General features: G+C 40.8%; 1 protein-coding gene across 5 annotated transcripts in view; it reads left to right on the top strand.

Moving 5' to 3' along the window:
* The first annotated feature begins 875 nt into the window (after nucleotides 1-875).
* LOC126544153 (pre-mRNA-splicing factor 38B-like) overlaps nucleotides 876-16,722 on the top strand; it is a 67,856-nt gene continuing 52,009 nt past the window's right edge. For all 5 annotated transcript variants that reach the window (XM_055062025.1, XM_055062022.1, XM_055062024.1 and 2 more), the window contains exons 1-3: nucleotides 876-1,159; nucleotides 2,661-2,729; nucleotides 3,319-3,430. In XM_055062025.1, coding sequence (XP_054918000.1) covers nucleotides 3,422-3,430 — 9 coding nt within the window. In that variant the 5' untranslated portion in view covers nucleotides 876-1,159; nucleotides 2,661-2,729; nucleotides 3,319-3,421. The remainder of the gene's footprint in view (nucleotides 1,160-2,660; nucleotides 2,730-3,318; nucleotides 3,431-16,722) is intronic.

Genomic DNA, 16,722 nt, shown 5'->3' with positions numbered 1-16,722 from the left:
CACCCCAAAGGGTGCAACCGTTTTAAGAGTGTAAGAAATGTTTACACTCTTTGGATTGTATATTTGCCACACAACAACACCCTAAAAAAGTTTGCACCCTTTGGGGTTTATATCTGCCACCACAATAATCGTCATCTGCCTTGATGCGTTTCCTTTCTTTAACGCTGCGAGCCCGGTACTTTCCAGTAACGAACGGCATGCGCGTTATCAGCATGACATAGCATTCCCGACAGGAAAGTAACGGGCGCGACGTTTTCAAGAAAGGAAACGCGTCAAGGCAGATGACGATTATCGCTGTGTGGCAGATAAACACCCCAAAGGGTGCAAACTTTTTTTAGATGGAATAATCGTCATCTGTATTGCCCGCATTTACTTTCTTGAAAACGCTGCGCTCGATACTTTTCTGTCGGGAATGCTATGTCACGCTGATAACGCGCATGCAGTTCGTTGCTGGAAAGTACCGGGCTCGCCGCGTTAAAGAAAGGAAATTCCGTCAAGACAGATGACGATTATCGTTGTGTGGCAAATATACACCCCAAAAGGTGCACCTGTTTTTACAGTGTAAGAGTGTTGTTGTGTGGCAAGATACAACCAAAAGGGTATAATTTTGTTTTAGAGTGTAAGAGTGTGGGTGGTCGGACCACCGCGTGCTTTGTAATGGTTGATCGACAAGTGGGACTTCACAAAAGGGCTTTGTTAGCAACACATTATTTTAGGTTGTCAATATTCAAAAAATTATTCTTCGTAAACTACACACAATGCGTACTTTGAGAAAAAAAATAAAATCACGCCAACGAACGTATGAGATCGCTTCGTAGAGCATAGCCAGGTAACGGATGTTTAAAATGCTTTGGCTCTGGCTCTGGCTTATAGCAGTATACAAACGGGACGCTTTCGTTGCTCTCGTCGGTCGCACGGCGTATTTTTCTGGCGGTGTCTGTCTGTGCTTAAGACGTATACCAATGTAGTTAATGTGACTGGAGATCTTAGTGCATAAGGTTGGCAAGGATGCCTCATAAAAGGTCGCCAGATATCAATGACAGCTGCGATATCGTGAATTCGAGTTTCTCAGACCGTGCGAGTCGCTACGTCCCACTTGCCGGACTACTGGTGGTAGTTCTGCTCATATTCGTCCACGCTGTCGTCTATTTCAGTAAAGGTGACATTTTGCTTTTCTTCGTATTGATGTTGTGAGGCTACTCATATGAGATGCGACTACGTGCAACAGATTTTATCTAAGTAGTCAAGAGCGGACGGCATGCTTGTTTTCAGTTGAGCCTGCGACGATGGTGCACTGTAGGTACGAACTGCTCAGCTTTCTAAATTTTAAACGCATTTAGCTTTAAACCTCGCCCTAATATGCGTGTTTCGCGTAAGCGTTTCGTTTCGTTAATTCGTTGTACTCATTACACCAGAAATTTGCCTATTAAGTACAGTGCGTGACTACGTCAACACCGAGAGACCAGCATGCTGCTAGTATTTCTCTTCGGTTAGACTTATCTGAGCGCCTCTATGCGTAAACGTGTGCCAAGCTTAACGCTTTCGGGCGCCAATTAAATCTGTTGATTTAAATCTTACTTTTGCCGCATTTCTTACATGTTCAGAATAATAAGAAGCGTACACCTGCACAATAGATAGAGAATTTTCAATTCAATTCTTTAGCGAGTTTTGTCACGTTTACAGAATATGGACTCCATGCGAAAACTCACTACAGGAACATCAGATATGAGAACATCAACTATTTCATGTCTAGGAGGCTCTAAAAGCACCTATCCAGCCACTTGAAAGTTATGCCCGATGCAACACATTGTCAAAAGCAATGAAAGACGTGAACCAATTGTATACAATAACGAGAAGAAAGGGGTTAACCGAGGGGCCCGATTTTTATTAATCATATCATGAGAAGCCAACAAACAAAGACACCAAGGAAACATAGGGGAAATTACTTGTACTTACTAATTGAATTAAAGAAATAAATTGATGGCAATGAAAGTGGAGGAAAAAACAACTTGCCGTGGGTGGGGGACGATGCCACATCTTCGCATTACACGTGCGATGTTCTTTCATTGCCATCACACCTTTCATTGCCATTAATTTATCATTTCTTTAATTCAATTAGTAAGTACAAGTAATTTTCCGTATGTTTTCCTTGGTGTCTGTGTTTGTTGGCTTCTCATGAGTTGTATATAATGACATACTCACACCGAGCAAAAATACCCACGCATCTACGTGCTTACTCGTTCGTCTAAAACATTTTGTGTATGATATTCAAACTTGCAGCACGATTACAAACAGAAGTGTTTCAAGCTGCAGGCAACACATTTTAGATATTGTTACTTTCATCAATGCTTTTGCTGTTGATGCACAATCTTGATGTACACAATGGTGTACACAGCACTTAAAAGGGTTAATGAAAATTCTCTCCAGTACTAGTAAAAGCATATTTTTTTACATGCTTGTATTGCTAACATAGATGGTCTTGAATAGTGGTACATATTGTCCAACGTCTGCGACCTACATCAGGCAGGTAACTAGCCTGCCCCATGAACTTGAAGGCTTAAGTTGTTTGGCTCCAGCTAATGATACTACATACTTGTATACTTGGAACAGTGGAAAATCTTATCTTATGCTTGCTTGGTATTTCCCTATTATTTTTCTAGAAAATGGTCTTCGAGCTCACAACATCTACTCATACTTGGAAGAGCTGGTAAATTCAATTGCATCTGCAGGTAATAGTCAACACTGTTTTCTTATTAATGCTGTAATAGTAGAGTTTAGTGATGGCAAGTCTCGTCTTTTTGTACAGTAATAGTTTTCTTAGAGATTGGGTAATATAATGCTTAATCTAATGTCTAGCTTTGCTTTCTTGCTGATTGTGCACGTGGCACTTCTAAGTGTTCAGATTATGCAGTGTTGTTTGTGTAAACTAATGAACCAAATATCCAGTTCCCATTTCCACCAGTATGTAAATGTCCGAGTGCATCTCAGTAGTCGACACTTATTGAGAACTGGTGCCATACTCCAGGATGATAACTTTTGGGAATCGCTTTTTATTTGCATTGATTGGTTAGACTACCAAAAATTTATATATATATATATATATATATATATATATATATATATATATATATATATATATATATATTTGTGGGCAAGTGGACCACAATAAAGCATTGAACTGTATAGTTTATCACTTTGCAGTTTAGCTGAGTGTCCATTGTAAGATATTACTTCTATGCTGGGTAATAGTGAAGAAAGCATTTATTTTTTATGTATTAAATAATCTTTTGTCTTTACTTTTGTGCCATGAACTCACAGATCAATTTTGGAGAGCTACTTTATATGGAATTGGAATACTTGTCGCAACATTTATGATGGTTCTCTACAACAGTAGAATCCCTGGCATTGAGCCACCACTGCCATGGGACAGGTGAGTGCGTTAATATGATCTATATTTCCATCATCTCAATAATAAAATCAAGAGTAGCACATAAAAAAAGGACAGTTATCTATAAGGTGTCCTTCTTTCTGTAACATTGTAGTTGCTCATCCTATAATAACATCCAACCAACTTTTCATGGAAATTATTTCGTTCCACATTGGTTTTCAATAATTGTAGTCCTTAGACAGGACAAAATTTCAGCTAGAGTTTCCTTCTTGAAGAACTTAGCTGGCTTCCTTTGTAGCGTACAGTTGCAGTTAGGTAGGCATTGTGTTCTTCTTTTATGGGTGTTTTGTGTGTGTGTGTGTGTGTGCGTGTGCATTTAAATATATATGTAATATGAAACCATATCATTGTTTAATAAAGGGAAAATAAGAAATCCACCCAAACATAGGTAACTGCTACAAAGGATACCCATACGGGTTCCTTAAAAGAAAAGCATCGCATTTTAAGAAAAATTTGTCCTGGTCTGGGACTTGAACACGGGACCACCACCTTTCTGGGGCAGCTGCTCTAACATCTGAGCTAACCAGTTGGCTAGCAGATGCCAGGGCAAAGTTGAATTTATCAACAACTCGAAGCAAAGGCAAGAGTTTGACGTAATAGTTCTGTGGAAACCTGCAAGGTGGAGAGAAGTAATTTAATGCAATTGATTTTAATTAGCTTAAACATAGCTAATTAGCACTTAGCTATGTTAGGGTGGATGTCTCATTTTCCCTTTATTAATTACTTCTCTCCACCTTGCCGGTTTCTGCAGCACTATTACGTCAAACTCTTGCCTTTGCTTCGAGTTGTTCATAAATTTGACTTTGCCCTGCCACCTGCTGGCCGCCTGGTTAGCTCAGATGGTAGAGCAGCTGTCCCGGAAAGGCGGTGGTCCCGGGTTCAAGTCCCAGACGAATTTTTCTTCAACTGCGAGGCTTTTTTTTTTTTTCAAGGAACCCATATGGATTTCCTTTGTAGCAATTAGCTACATTTGGGTGGATGTCTCATTTTCCCTTTATTAATTATTTCTCCCCAACTTGCGGGTTTCCCCAGAACTATTGTCATATCATTGTTTGCATAATGGACTGTCTCTATAACTGTAAAGCTAGCTTTCCCATGAGGCAATTGGCCGAGCTACTAACAGCGGGCCAGTTTTCTTTCAACCGGTTCGTACAAGCACAATTTACTTGTCGCATGACATTGAAAATGCACTCAACACTCTCATGATCAAGCCATGCGCGAGAGACAAGCTCCCAACTTGTGCAGCTAGCACTTTGTCTTTGTTTGCGCCATGACTAGTGTTGCTATTTGTTGGGTACATGTGCAATGTGGAGAAGTACATTTGACAATTAGGAAAGGGGCTTATTCACCAAGTAACACAGTGCAAAAATGACAGCGACAAGGATGAAACGGGCAATGGGACAACGCTTGTCCATTGTGGTTACAAAGTGGCCGATCTAGAATATTAGAATTTCGTGGACTCAATATTAAAGAAGTGAAAGTTCTGAAGCTTGAGGAAGAGTGTCTTTGTGGGAAGTTTTGCTGCAAAATAGAAAAAAATTCACTGAGACTTTCCAGCTGCTTGGTCGAGCATACAAAGATGACTGCATGAGCCGAACGCAGTGCTATGAAGGGCGCAAGAAATCAGAATGTTAGTCAGTGATCATGCCACACCTAGACAACCTTTGCCATCAACAGATAACAGCCATGTTGAAGAGGTTCGATAGGTTCTTGTCTGACCATCTGAGTTTCTAATGTGGAATTAGTGTGCAATCCTGCCACGAAAGCTTGACTGAAAAAATTTGGACATGTAACTTCAATGCAAAGTTCATGCCTCATTTGTTCGCTGACGTGAAAACAGTACTGAGCCTCAGTTAGAAGCTTCCAGTACAGATGATACTGAAAGGTTTTTGCTAACAATGATCACAGGGCACAACACATGAATTTTTGCCTATCATATTGTGAGGCCAGGCTGCAATCACAGTGGGTGAATAAAGACTCTCCTTAGCCATAAAAAGTAAGACTGAGTCTACCGATCAAGGTGATGTTACTTGTGTTTTTTTCGCTACAAAGGCATTGTTCAATTTGAATATGTGGCAAGAAGGCAGTGGTCAACAAAGAGTTGTACCTCGGTATCCTTTGGTTTTAAAGTAGCTGTGTGCTGGAATAGGGCTGAGTTGTCAAGAGCCCAGACACTGATGCACCATGACAATGCAACAGCTCATGCCTCACCTTTTGTTTGCAGCTATTTTGCCAAGCATCACACATAACCATTGTTCCTCGCCCACCTATTGCCATGATAGCTCCCACAGGCTTCTTGTTTCTAAAGCATAAATGAACAGAGGACATTCGAGAAAATTCATCAGAAATTTGTCATATCTCAGAAAAGGAGTTTCAGGAAGCTTTCCAAGAATGGAAGAGCCACTGGGATCAACGCATTACAACGGGAAGGAACTATATAACAAAGGCAGTGGTGTCTAAAGTATTGTTAAACAGAGTAAATTTTTCTTATCAAAAGTTTGGTTTCTTTTTGAGCAGGCCTCATGTCTTATGCTGTAATTGCAAATTGTATGAATGCATCATCAACCAGTTGACAAAACTTGCATAGTTCTTCCTTCACATGAAAGTATAATTGAACAACTCCTTTTGTTCTGCCTGTCTCATTACTCTAACTTTCATAAAGGTGTTTGGCATATTACATGTAATGCACATGCATTTGCATTTCACTCTTTGTTTTGAGCTTGTGTTTTCATTGCTTGAAATGATTTATTCATTGATTTGTTCATTGTACAGTATACAACTGTGGCTGGTACTTTGCACACAAAATACGTTTATCAATAAGTGATCCACTGTTGTCATAGTCATCTGTGTGAGATGTTTTCTATTTTGTACTATAGTTGCCTTTTTTCTCTCTGTCTTGCCTGTCTTTTCTTATGTTGCATTGTCTTACTTTGCAGCTCTGACGGCCCTGTCATCACTGTGTCATATGCAATGTGTCCCTTAATGGGCCTGCTGACATTTGTGTACTGCCTTAAGCCTGACCTTTTTACCTGGACTTCGTAGTCATAAATCCAGTCCACGGTATCTTGCATATAAGATAGTACAAATTTTGGGGCACCAATGTACTTGCGCAACCATAACTAAGTTTCCGAAAAATATCTTCATACAATTCGTGCATATGGAATGCCATCCTTTCTAACAGCCTTCACAAAACCGGGAAATTTGATTGTTATAACCATCTGTTTTTGTATGCAGCCTGATTTCATACACCTTGAATATATTATATAATAGAGAAAGCCCATTGCTATAATAACCTTCAGCAATTGCAAGTAATATCATAAAATGACTGCACTGTATTGCAATGCGCTGAAATAATTCAAGCCTTGATGCTGAGGTACATGCACAAGTAGAAATAACAGCCGGATGAACCTTGTTCGCAAAAGTATTGCCAAGGTTCTTTAACATTTGTTTTATGTAGTTGTGAAACTTCGCCATAATGGTATGGGAGAGCTTCACTAATGCCTAAACCAGTCGTGGTATGGTTAAGCCCAATTCGAAAAGCATTGGTGACCGGTAGGAACACTCTATTTTTGTGCAAGCTTTCATGCAGCTAATCAAGGCTCCTATCGTGGTAGTACAGAAAACTGTGAAAAGCGGCATGTGTAACTGAGCCACAAGCAGCACCATTCTTTAATTCCAACACGTTGAGCATACTGAAATCACACATTTCAATTATGACTAACAGTGACCATTACATCAGCATGAAATTGCAAAAACATATGAAAATGCTTTGAAACTGCCTCTAATAAATAACAGATCACAGTGTACATGTTATTCCATGCATCTGATTAAATCTTTCTTGCAGTTCATAGCCCTAAATGGCATAAAGTATGCTGTATACCAAGGCTGCACAACTCAAAACCAGCAAGGGCCAAAACCAGCTTCTCTGGTAGCCATATGGGCTGTACTTTAGTGGGAGGCTTTGCATGTTTTACTTGCAGAACGACTCTGTTTGGTGTCATCATGCTCGTTGCGGTCCATTTGAACATGGAAGTCACCTCTTTGTTAAAGTCCTCAAAGAAAGCGTATCCACATAGGCATAGGCGCTTCTTGAGACACCAGTTTCAGGACATTGTTAGTCACATCTCTGTGTTTGTTCTTAGCAACATTCCCATACAATTGGAGGGGATGCTCCTTTTTCATGCCTTTTACTCTCGGTAAAGAGTGCTGGTAGATGGAGTTCAGCTTGCATTGTATAGTCAATCTTGCACACACACACCCAACAAAAGCACCTGTTTGCAAGTGCTACCGCCCACAATCATACAATTGAAAAATATTGGAAAACTGTATATTTGATCCAACTATGTATGCTTTGCCAATAATACAGTCTTGCTGTTGGTAACTTCACGAACACATTCAGTGGTCGTGCGTCTTATCTGCTTCATCAAAAGATCTTACACTCCCACGCCATTTTTGTTTTAATGTGCTTTGCACCAAGAACTGTTCATGTCATGTAGTTCTCCTGAATGTTCGTGGCGTGCATCAAGTTGGGCAACAAACTTGTTGTTTTTCTTATTATGTGCTCCTGCTCTGATTGAAGAACCGGCGCACCGTGTGAGTCTCTCGGCCACAGACCGCTAAAAATTCACTATCGTATGTTGTGCAGCCCTGCTGTATACAGTCTTTGACATTAGTAGAGCTATGCATGTAATTGATGAGCAGAGCTCTTTAAATTCAAGATGAGTGGAAGACATCAGTAAAAAAATTTGATGTTTTAATTGTGTGCAATTACTTGTATGTTGAATGGTTTGAAACAGAATCAGTCGCTAAGGCACAGCCACCCAACAGAGGATAGTTATACCAAATTATGGCACAAGGTTTTCATGACCAGTAAAAAGTATTGAAGGAGTGAATTACTCTCACTTCTTTTTGAGTTGAAAGCTTTGTAATAGTGCTGACATACCAATTAAGTGCATGAATTCGTTTGTATATTGCGAAAAATGTGTTAGCGGGTATTGTTTCTTCCTTTCAACCCTTTGTGTGTCAATTTTGTAATCCTTACAGCATTGCTGTTGAAGTCACACTATAGTCAGTGACAACTCAGGAATGCAGGAAAGATTCCTCCCAAAAACCAATGATGCACCTGCCTTAGATCCCTCTCCATTTTAAGCAATAGTTCCTTTACAAATCCATGAGCATAAAGAGAAGCTGCCCTAGTTGTTCAGCAGTGGAGAGCATGCTGCAGTCATGCACCGCACACACAAGCAGCCAAAATTTCCCTGTGTGAAGATGCAGAAGACAGCTTGCAGCAAAAGCAAGTCACTTCATTAGGGGTTTTGACTGACCGCCTCTACAAAGTACCCCTTGCCAACACCATCCCCTTGCCGAGAAACACCACAAATGCCCAGCTGATCCCTTCACTGATGTAGGTGTCACTCGCAACTGATAAACAGGTTCTTTCTTCTGGGTAAAGGGTTTCACAAGGATGGATTGCTTGAGAGAGAGAGAGAATAAACATTTTTATTGGGTGAATGCGACAAGCAAAGGCAGGGACTAAGATACTGAGGGGTCTCGTACTCTACAGAACAAAGGAACGACAACACATGGTAGTGCAAACAAACAAAAGGGAATTTATTGTACCTTGTATACAGTAATCAGGCTAGCTGAGCCAACCATTACAAAGCAAATGGAACATGCTGAGGAATAGAGGGTGCTCGACTCGTCATGCAACGATATCAGGCAAATAGATTAGCTCCATGTCAAACATTCATGCCAAAGTCGTCCGCAGGTGAAGTCTTGCAAATGGAAAGGTGTCTACGGGTCAGTCCTACGGAGCACACCGTTGAGTGTGTTCAGTCCACATACAACAACGTTGACGATGTCCCGCAACCATAGAGGAGGAAAAAAGTTCCTCTTGCACACGAGTATCCATGCCATCAGGTGGTGGTAGCATTGGAACACAGGTGCCATCTCGTACTACTATGCAACTACACAGATTTCTGGCACTGCATGTGCTATGCGTGGAAGCCAGATTGCAGGAGACGAATCAGGGGACGTGAGAGTCAAGTGTCCCCAGAATACAAAAATGATGATGGAGAGGGAGAAAGAAGCTAGGTGATTTGCTAGAATATTTATACACATCTCCTTTGAATGGCACTTGCCGCTGCATTCTAGACCTGTTACTGGCCATAGCTACAGTGACATGGTTACATGACAGCATGTTATGTTTCTTCTTTGGGGCCCTCTTGTTGGCTCATCACTGTGTTTCGATACTTTACAAACTTTGATCTCTTTTTGTTGCACAATGTTTACTTCTGTATTAGTGCTGAAAATAAAAGCCACTATTCACCAGTTGCCTTGTACTGGAGGATTGATCATGTTCCTGTGGGAATGAACAGGCAAGGCACAATCATACATGAGTGGTCCATGTTTCTTGGAGTAGGTTAAAGGGAGGTCCAGAACTGAGTACATTTTCTGCGACTTCAAAATGGGGACAAACAATAAAATGTCAGTTGCCGTCTCTGCCGATGGCAGCATAAATGACCTCACATGCATCAATGCTAATGTGCTCGTGCGAACGTTCTATGCCTAGCACATAGTGCACCTGACGTACTCTGGTACCACAAAGCTCACTTGCTTGAGTGGGGAGTGTTCCAGTAATTAAGACATGGCAGCTCCAGCAAAAGGTGTTTCAGGACTGCTTTTAAGATTCAGTAAGTGCAATGACAGGTTCATAAAGTGAGCAGAAGATGCCACTCTATATTGGCACACATAACTTCAAGTGAACAAAGCAAAGCCATGTTTCTTCTTTCTTTCTTTTGCAAGTTTGTAGGTATACTGTCCGCTGATTTCTTTTGTGATAAGGGCACAGTCATTCGTAACTCATAAATTTAAAATACTGATGTATCTAGATTTGTTTTTTCAATTAGAACATTGTGATCCAATATTTGTAATAATATCCATGTTTCTCATGTAAACAGATTGTTCTATAGTTATCTTAGAACTTCTTCAGATAAATGTATTTGAGTTCTGCCACAATTTAGGACTGAAAATAGAAAATATATCTTTTCCACTATAGTAGGTAATTTGGTCAAGTTTTGTGTAACTTTTCTGTCATTTGCTTTTTGCTGAAACGCAAAACATACCAATTATTTAAGAAAAATATGGCTGCTACTCTCGGTTGTTATTGAGAGTATATCTAAATATGTAACGGTTTACCAAAGTCAGCTACTTCTACTTTTTGTCCTAATGCCATACAGGACCAATCTTCTGAACAATAATTTCAGCGCCTTAATACATGAAAATAAGAACTGAAATCCTGCACTGTAGAGTGTATGCCAGATCCAAAGAAAATGCATCTCATTGCCCACTGTGACCTGTATAAAGTGCTCTTTATATTTGCTGTGTTTAAACTTTGGTGTTTACTGTCACTTTTACTTTTGTTTATTTTTAATCGCAGTACTCACAATTTCATCTTATGTGACCACAAATTGGCTGTTTTGACTTCTACTTTAGATTCGCTGCTTGTGGCGCTGTCAAGCTATGTACATTGCAGTTCTCATCTGCCTTGATTTTAGTGGTAACGTTTGTTAAAATCCTTGTCAGTTTGCTTCAGGTTTGCTTCAGTTTGCTACGAGGGTATTAGTAATATACTGCTGTGCCACTGGTTAGTCCCTTTAGATTTCATATTTCATTTCATAACAAATCTTGTTGCCTGGGTTTAGACTTCTTTTATTTAAATGTTATTTTTTATGAAGTTCATTATTTCTATACTTTCCTGAAGGAGGAGCTTAAGTGTGGTAGTTCTTGATGCAAATTTGATCAATTTATGCTGTTTCTGTGATGTTTCTGTCACATTTGTGCCAGCAAATAGTTGTATGGAATTTGCTAAGCCCTTCATTTCTGTCAGATAAGCTGCTGCTTCTTGTAAGCTTGCTAAGCTTTTGGGAATGTGGGGAAAGTTTTTGATGCCTAGGCCATACAGTTGGAGGGTTGGTCCAAGTGGAAAAGTGTGCACTGCAAGATAAAAGCATTCCTTAATAAGTCATTCTGATAAGAGTTTTGAAGTTGTTTTTGAAAGCTCTCATGTTATTTAATGACATGACTGTACTTTAGTATTCTTTACTGTACAGCAGAAGTGCAGTGAAGCTTACAGAATGGAAGATTGACTCATAGTGGAGGTTGTTTTTAGAAATGTAACTGGTAATACATTGCCAGTAGGCACAAAAAGGTCAGTAAGTTGTATTGCCCAGGAATGAAAGGTCTTGTTTCACTTATCAATCTTGTGTAGGTGCTTTTCTGCGCTGCAGAATGGGCATGTCCTTATAGGATTACATCGGAGCACTTCACTACAACATCTTTCATAGCCCCAGTGTTGCTTTTGGTCATTAAACCCATTAATCACATTCAATCAAAACATGCCACAACATTGTACAATGTGTATGGCACAGTCATTTTTCTGGTTGCTTGCTGACCTGCATTTCTATATATGGTTTCTTGCTTGTACTGTTCAGTGCATAAATAAGGGAAAGACTTGATGCAGGCAATGCTTTGTGTAATTCGCACATAAACAAGCACCATGCTCTGGTAAGAAAAATGTCCATTTCTTTTTTCAGCTTGCCATACTTTAATGAACACACTGAGCTGTGCTGCTAGCCAGCGATATAAACACTGTTCACAGCTACTGCTCACCATGCATTTTGGCTTCACACGAGACTATGGATACAGGCAAAAACAGACTGATGGTGCCATCTGGTTTCAGTTGCATAAATTGGTCACTGCAAAATGTCTGCATTAAAATTTACATGTGGTTGTTTGCACTTCCTCATAATTCTACCCATATAATGGGGTTTCAGTTTCAGTTTATTATTTGTTCATAACAATTTGTTACAAAATATGGTATACAGACGAGGGTCCCAAAGTCAGAGACTGCACCGGGATCCATTGCATATATTGTGGTTCTTTGGATTTAAAGCCCCTATTTCTACTGCGAGCGGAGCTGCATTAAATTGGCAGCCTCCATAAGTCGTTTGCTTTGCTCTCTGCATGATGTATCAGTTCTTGCAAAGCTTCCTCCTGCAAGACTAACTTGTGCGCAAGCATGCTTACTAGGATAAACATAAAATTTTGGCACCTTTCCCTGTATTTGTCATCACCCCATTCCATCTGCAGAGACAGCAGGACTTCAGAAATTAGAACTAGGGGCTTAGACTTCCCAAGTGTGGTAAACTACTTTCAGCACACACCAGCATAGCAGTCAGCACTTCAGATAGCTCCTACTTTGAAATTCAGCTGACATTTGTGGATGGGATGCACGTCAGAGAAAGTGAGAAAAGTAATTGTTTAGTATTGAGTGCGAGAGTTCATTCCATGGCACCCAGCACATGAGTAATGTTACTAGTGTGTAAAGTTGGATCATGTGCTGCCCAGTTGTCATCTGTGCCACCTGGTGCTTTGTTTTCCACCGTTCAGGCACACAGTTCTGGCTGGTTATTGTTGTTACATTTTTGTAATTAGAGGGCCTTTTTGTTTGATCTGTATATTTTCATGCTGTGTGAGAAAGTATATACATACGTATATATATTTTTTTCATATACAGTTACGTGAAACTTTGCTCTGCATACTCCACGCAACAGCTATAGTCCATAAATTGCCAAACAGACTATGGTCTTCAGGGAAGCTGGAATGTGTTATGCTAGAGCGGCCCACTAGTTGCATGCTGTGTCGCCAGGCAATATGCTTCAAAATCGTAAAATTTTCCTCACTTTTAGCACAGATAAACAGCCATGTTCTACAAATGCCCATGCATATCATCATCTATCTTTGATAGTATGTGATATACACCAGTCAATTGGTGCAGACAGTGAGTGAAAGTAGGTGCATTACTCAGGGTGTCTACCAACAGGGAAAACCGGGAATTATCAGGGATTTTGAGTAGTCTGGAAAAACTCAGGGAAAACTCGCGGAATTTTTGCCTCTATCGGGGAAAATTAGCTGTAATTTTATTGAAAGGGTCGAAAGTCGCGGTAATGCTGGCTCGAGTAACAGACAGGCATCGTAATGAATCGTCTTTGACGTCCTGTCGTCGGCTGGAGAAGTTGCCAGTGTACAGTCGACGACCGACTTTCCGGATTCCCGATAATTTGGACGGCTTCGCGGCACTACCACGTACCCCATAGAGTCAATGTATCGGAACGTCTGAAATTGCGGACGCAAGAACTCTTCGCCTTCTGATTTTCCAGACGTTTTGCCCTGACCGCAGGTCCGAAACGGCATTAATCAAAGCCACCACTGCTGCCATTTTGATTACCTCGCTGCCTGAAAACGGCGCTCTCGCACACAGATCCGCTGACAGCCATAGCCACCACTGCGGCAACGCTAGGCCTAGCTGCTTCGACGTTCGCTATGAAGCTTGCCATTGGGTGCCGTGTTTTCTATTGAAAGAATTCCCTGCTGTCAGCAATGGCACGGACTCCGCCTTTGCGGTCCTCGCGATTGGCTTAGAAGCTCGGAAAGCACGGTGCGTTGCATAATGCCGGTTCCCGAAAGTCAGCTTCGCCTCCGTACAGAAATGTTACTTGGTGAAGCATACGTAAACGTATTGCAGTGAAGCATAACAAGCGTGTGAAGGGGCTATTGCCACGGGACACAGTATGTATTCCTTAATTATACACGCGTGCACCCGGTATTTCCTGTCACAGTATGAGCACCGATATGCCTAATACGTGTACTGACAGGCCTTCAGGGCGTTTTCGAATGTGCCTGTGGCGGTTTGAACCTTTAAGGGTAGTAAATGACATGCATCTATTCTTTTCCAACTGGCCGATTTTTCGGACGTTGTCGTGGCCCCAAGGGAGTTTTAAAACTGGGACGTGAACTGTGCAACTGAGATGCTTCAAATGGTCCGTGGGGTGAACGAATGGCGGAAGGAGTACAATTACAGAAAGGACCTACGCATTGAGGAATGAACAGGAAAGGAAGCTTGCTGCCGCCGTTTTGAAGGAGCTTTAGCTCAAAAAACAAAGTGTTGGCTGATGCCGAGATGCAAGTGTCCCTTATCCAAACCAAGATAAACTCTTTAAAGCAGTGAAACACAACACTGAGGCGTCGTGCGCGGGCTGAGAGTGTGTCAGGACAGTTGAGGTTTACTTACGAGCTGTTGAGAGAGAACCTCAATTGTGACAAAGTTCGGGCCTCATACCACTGAGCTCAATTGCTATCAGTTGATAGAAATAGCTAATATTCGAAAATGTTTGCTTCTTTATGGATCTCCTTTTTATTCGTATTTCAGGATGTCCGACTCGATTTGCAATTTTTTTCGAAGACATTTTATTTGCCGTGCATTTTACTAACCCCTCCCTTCTATTCTCTTTTTGAATAACATGAACGCTACTCCTTAGTATTCAAATTGGATTACGTTGTTTTTAAAAAAAAATTTCATATGCTTACTAGAGAGTGACAGCATCAGGCGATATGGTTTCAGCTCGTGTTGACATAAAACATAGTTGTGCATCACTCAGGGAATTTTGCAGTGGCACTCAGGGAAAACCTGGAAAACTCAGGGAATTTGGAAATGTCAACTTGGTAGATACCCTGATTACTGCATGCACTGGCGTCACTTCACTCAGTAACAAGACAAGACTGAATGCAAAGGCTCATCCAAGTCAGCTCGTTATAAAGATGCCCCATAATGTGGAAAATACAAATGCCTCTTCTCAGTCATACGGCGTATTAAAGCCAGCTTCTAAAATGCACTTGGCACATGCTCTACTCTTGATCACCTGGCAACTTTACATACAGCAGAGTTTCTTGCTGGGTGAGATGGTACATTCTTGTAAATGAACTGGAAAACCAATGAAAAAGACAACTACACAAAGGAAAAACTGGGCAGGACAAGTGCTGAAGTTTCTGTGGAAGTTTACTCAAACATAAACATAATTGGTAAGTCCAACACTTGTCCACTTCCATTGTGTAGCACCTCTTTTTTGCTGGTTTTCCTGTTCATTTACAAGCTTTACATATACTTCAATTCTGCACAGGTTATCTGCAAATGGTTAAGTTGCATTCGAGCTGCAGTTCTGAAAACTACGATGGGACAGGTGCAAGAAAACATTTAAACTTTTATGAAATGGGTCAAATTTAACAACTACACACAATAAAAATGTGCAGAGGAATTCTGGAGTCTGGTGAACAGATCTTCTCACACAGCCAAGCACCACTGCAGCTAGCAGCACACCCCAACATAGCGAACGAACCCGGCCAGGTGCTAGATGGTGCCACTTTTCCATCATGACTGCACCTTTAGATTAAGCAGGTGTTTGAAATAATGTTCAATATATTATGATGTTTTAATCTGTGCTTTCTCTCTAGAACAACATTGAGGGCATACTGTGGCATCCTCTCTTGGAAGTGCCAGCAATGGCATCAAAAGTAGGGTTACAGATTTCTTTATCCCCATGCAGCACTTCATCTGCTCTTGTACATGCTAAAATAATAGGTCATAATCACAACAAAAATGTTTGCATGTAAAACAGGTTGCATACACCTTGGGACACTACTGTTTAGGCTTACGATGCAACATTGTCCTGACAACACCAAGTCGTCAGGACAGCTTTACAGAACTAAAGCCCCTCCACTTATGCGCCACCGCCGCTTTTGCTGCGTAGTGCCAACTTTTGATGCACATCTCCGTTCCCTGATTCGTCGTTCACAGCAGACCCACTTCTGGGGTTCCTGCTTTAATTCACTGCTGTTGCATGCTTGACCCTCTAAAGTTACTTCAAAATATTTCAAAATACCTTACAGGACCGATGAGGAGCATAAGGGGGGCATCACTGCAAGACAGTTGTACATGTGAATACTGCAAAGATGAGTAGAAATAATCATTGCAAAGCAGGATTACAAATGCAGAGACGCGGTAGCAAACAAAACATCGGATAAATCTTATCCCACACATTGCTCGTGCACATAATCAAACATTGTGAGAAAAAGTAGTTTAAATAAAGCATGACAAGGATGAAAAAATCAATACTAACAATACTCAGATAAACAGAAATCGCAGCTCGAAGTAGTGTACAAAATATCTGATAAATTTTACCACACAAATTACTCACACACATACGAATTAAGCATAGCTTAAAGCATGAAAGAGAAGAAAAAAATATGTGTGACGTTGCATAGATATACAGAACATGGTATAAAGTATGGCACATTTTTAGGACAGAAACTGCAGGTTCACTAGTTGCATAAGTTAACTGAAAAGGTATGAAAAAATGTTCATTGATTTTACCATGAAA

The sequence above is a fragment of the Dermacentor andersoni genome, chromosome 1 (assembly GCF_023375885.2).
Source record: "Dermacentor andersoni chromosome 1, qqDerAnde1_hic_scaffold, whole genome shotgun sequence".
Lineage (NCBI taxonomy): Eukaryota > Metazoa > Arthropoda > Arachnida > Ixodida > Ixodidae > Dermacentor > Dermacentor andersoni.
The sequence above is the reverse complement of the archived record's forward strand: the minus strand, read 5'-3'. Positions and strand labels throughout refer to the sequence as shown.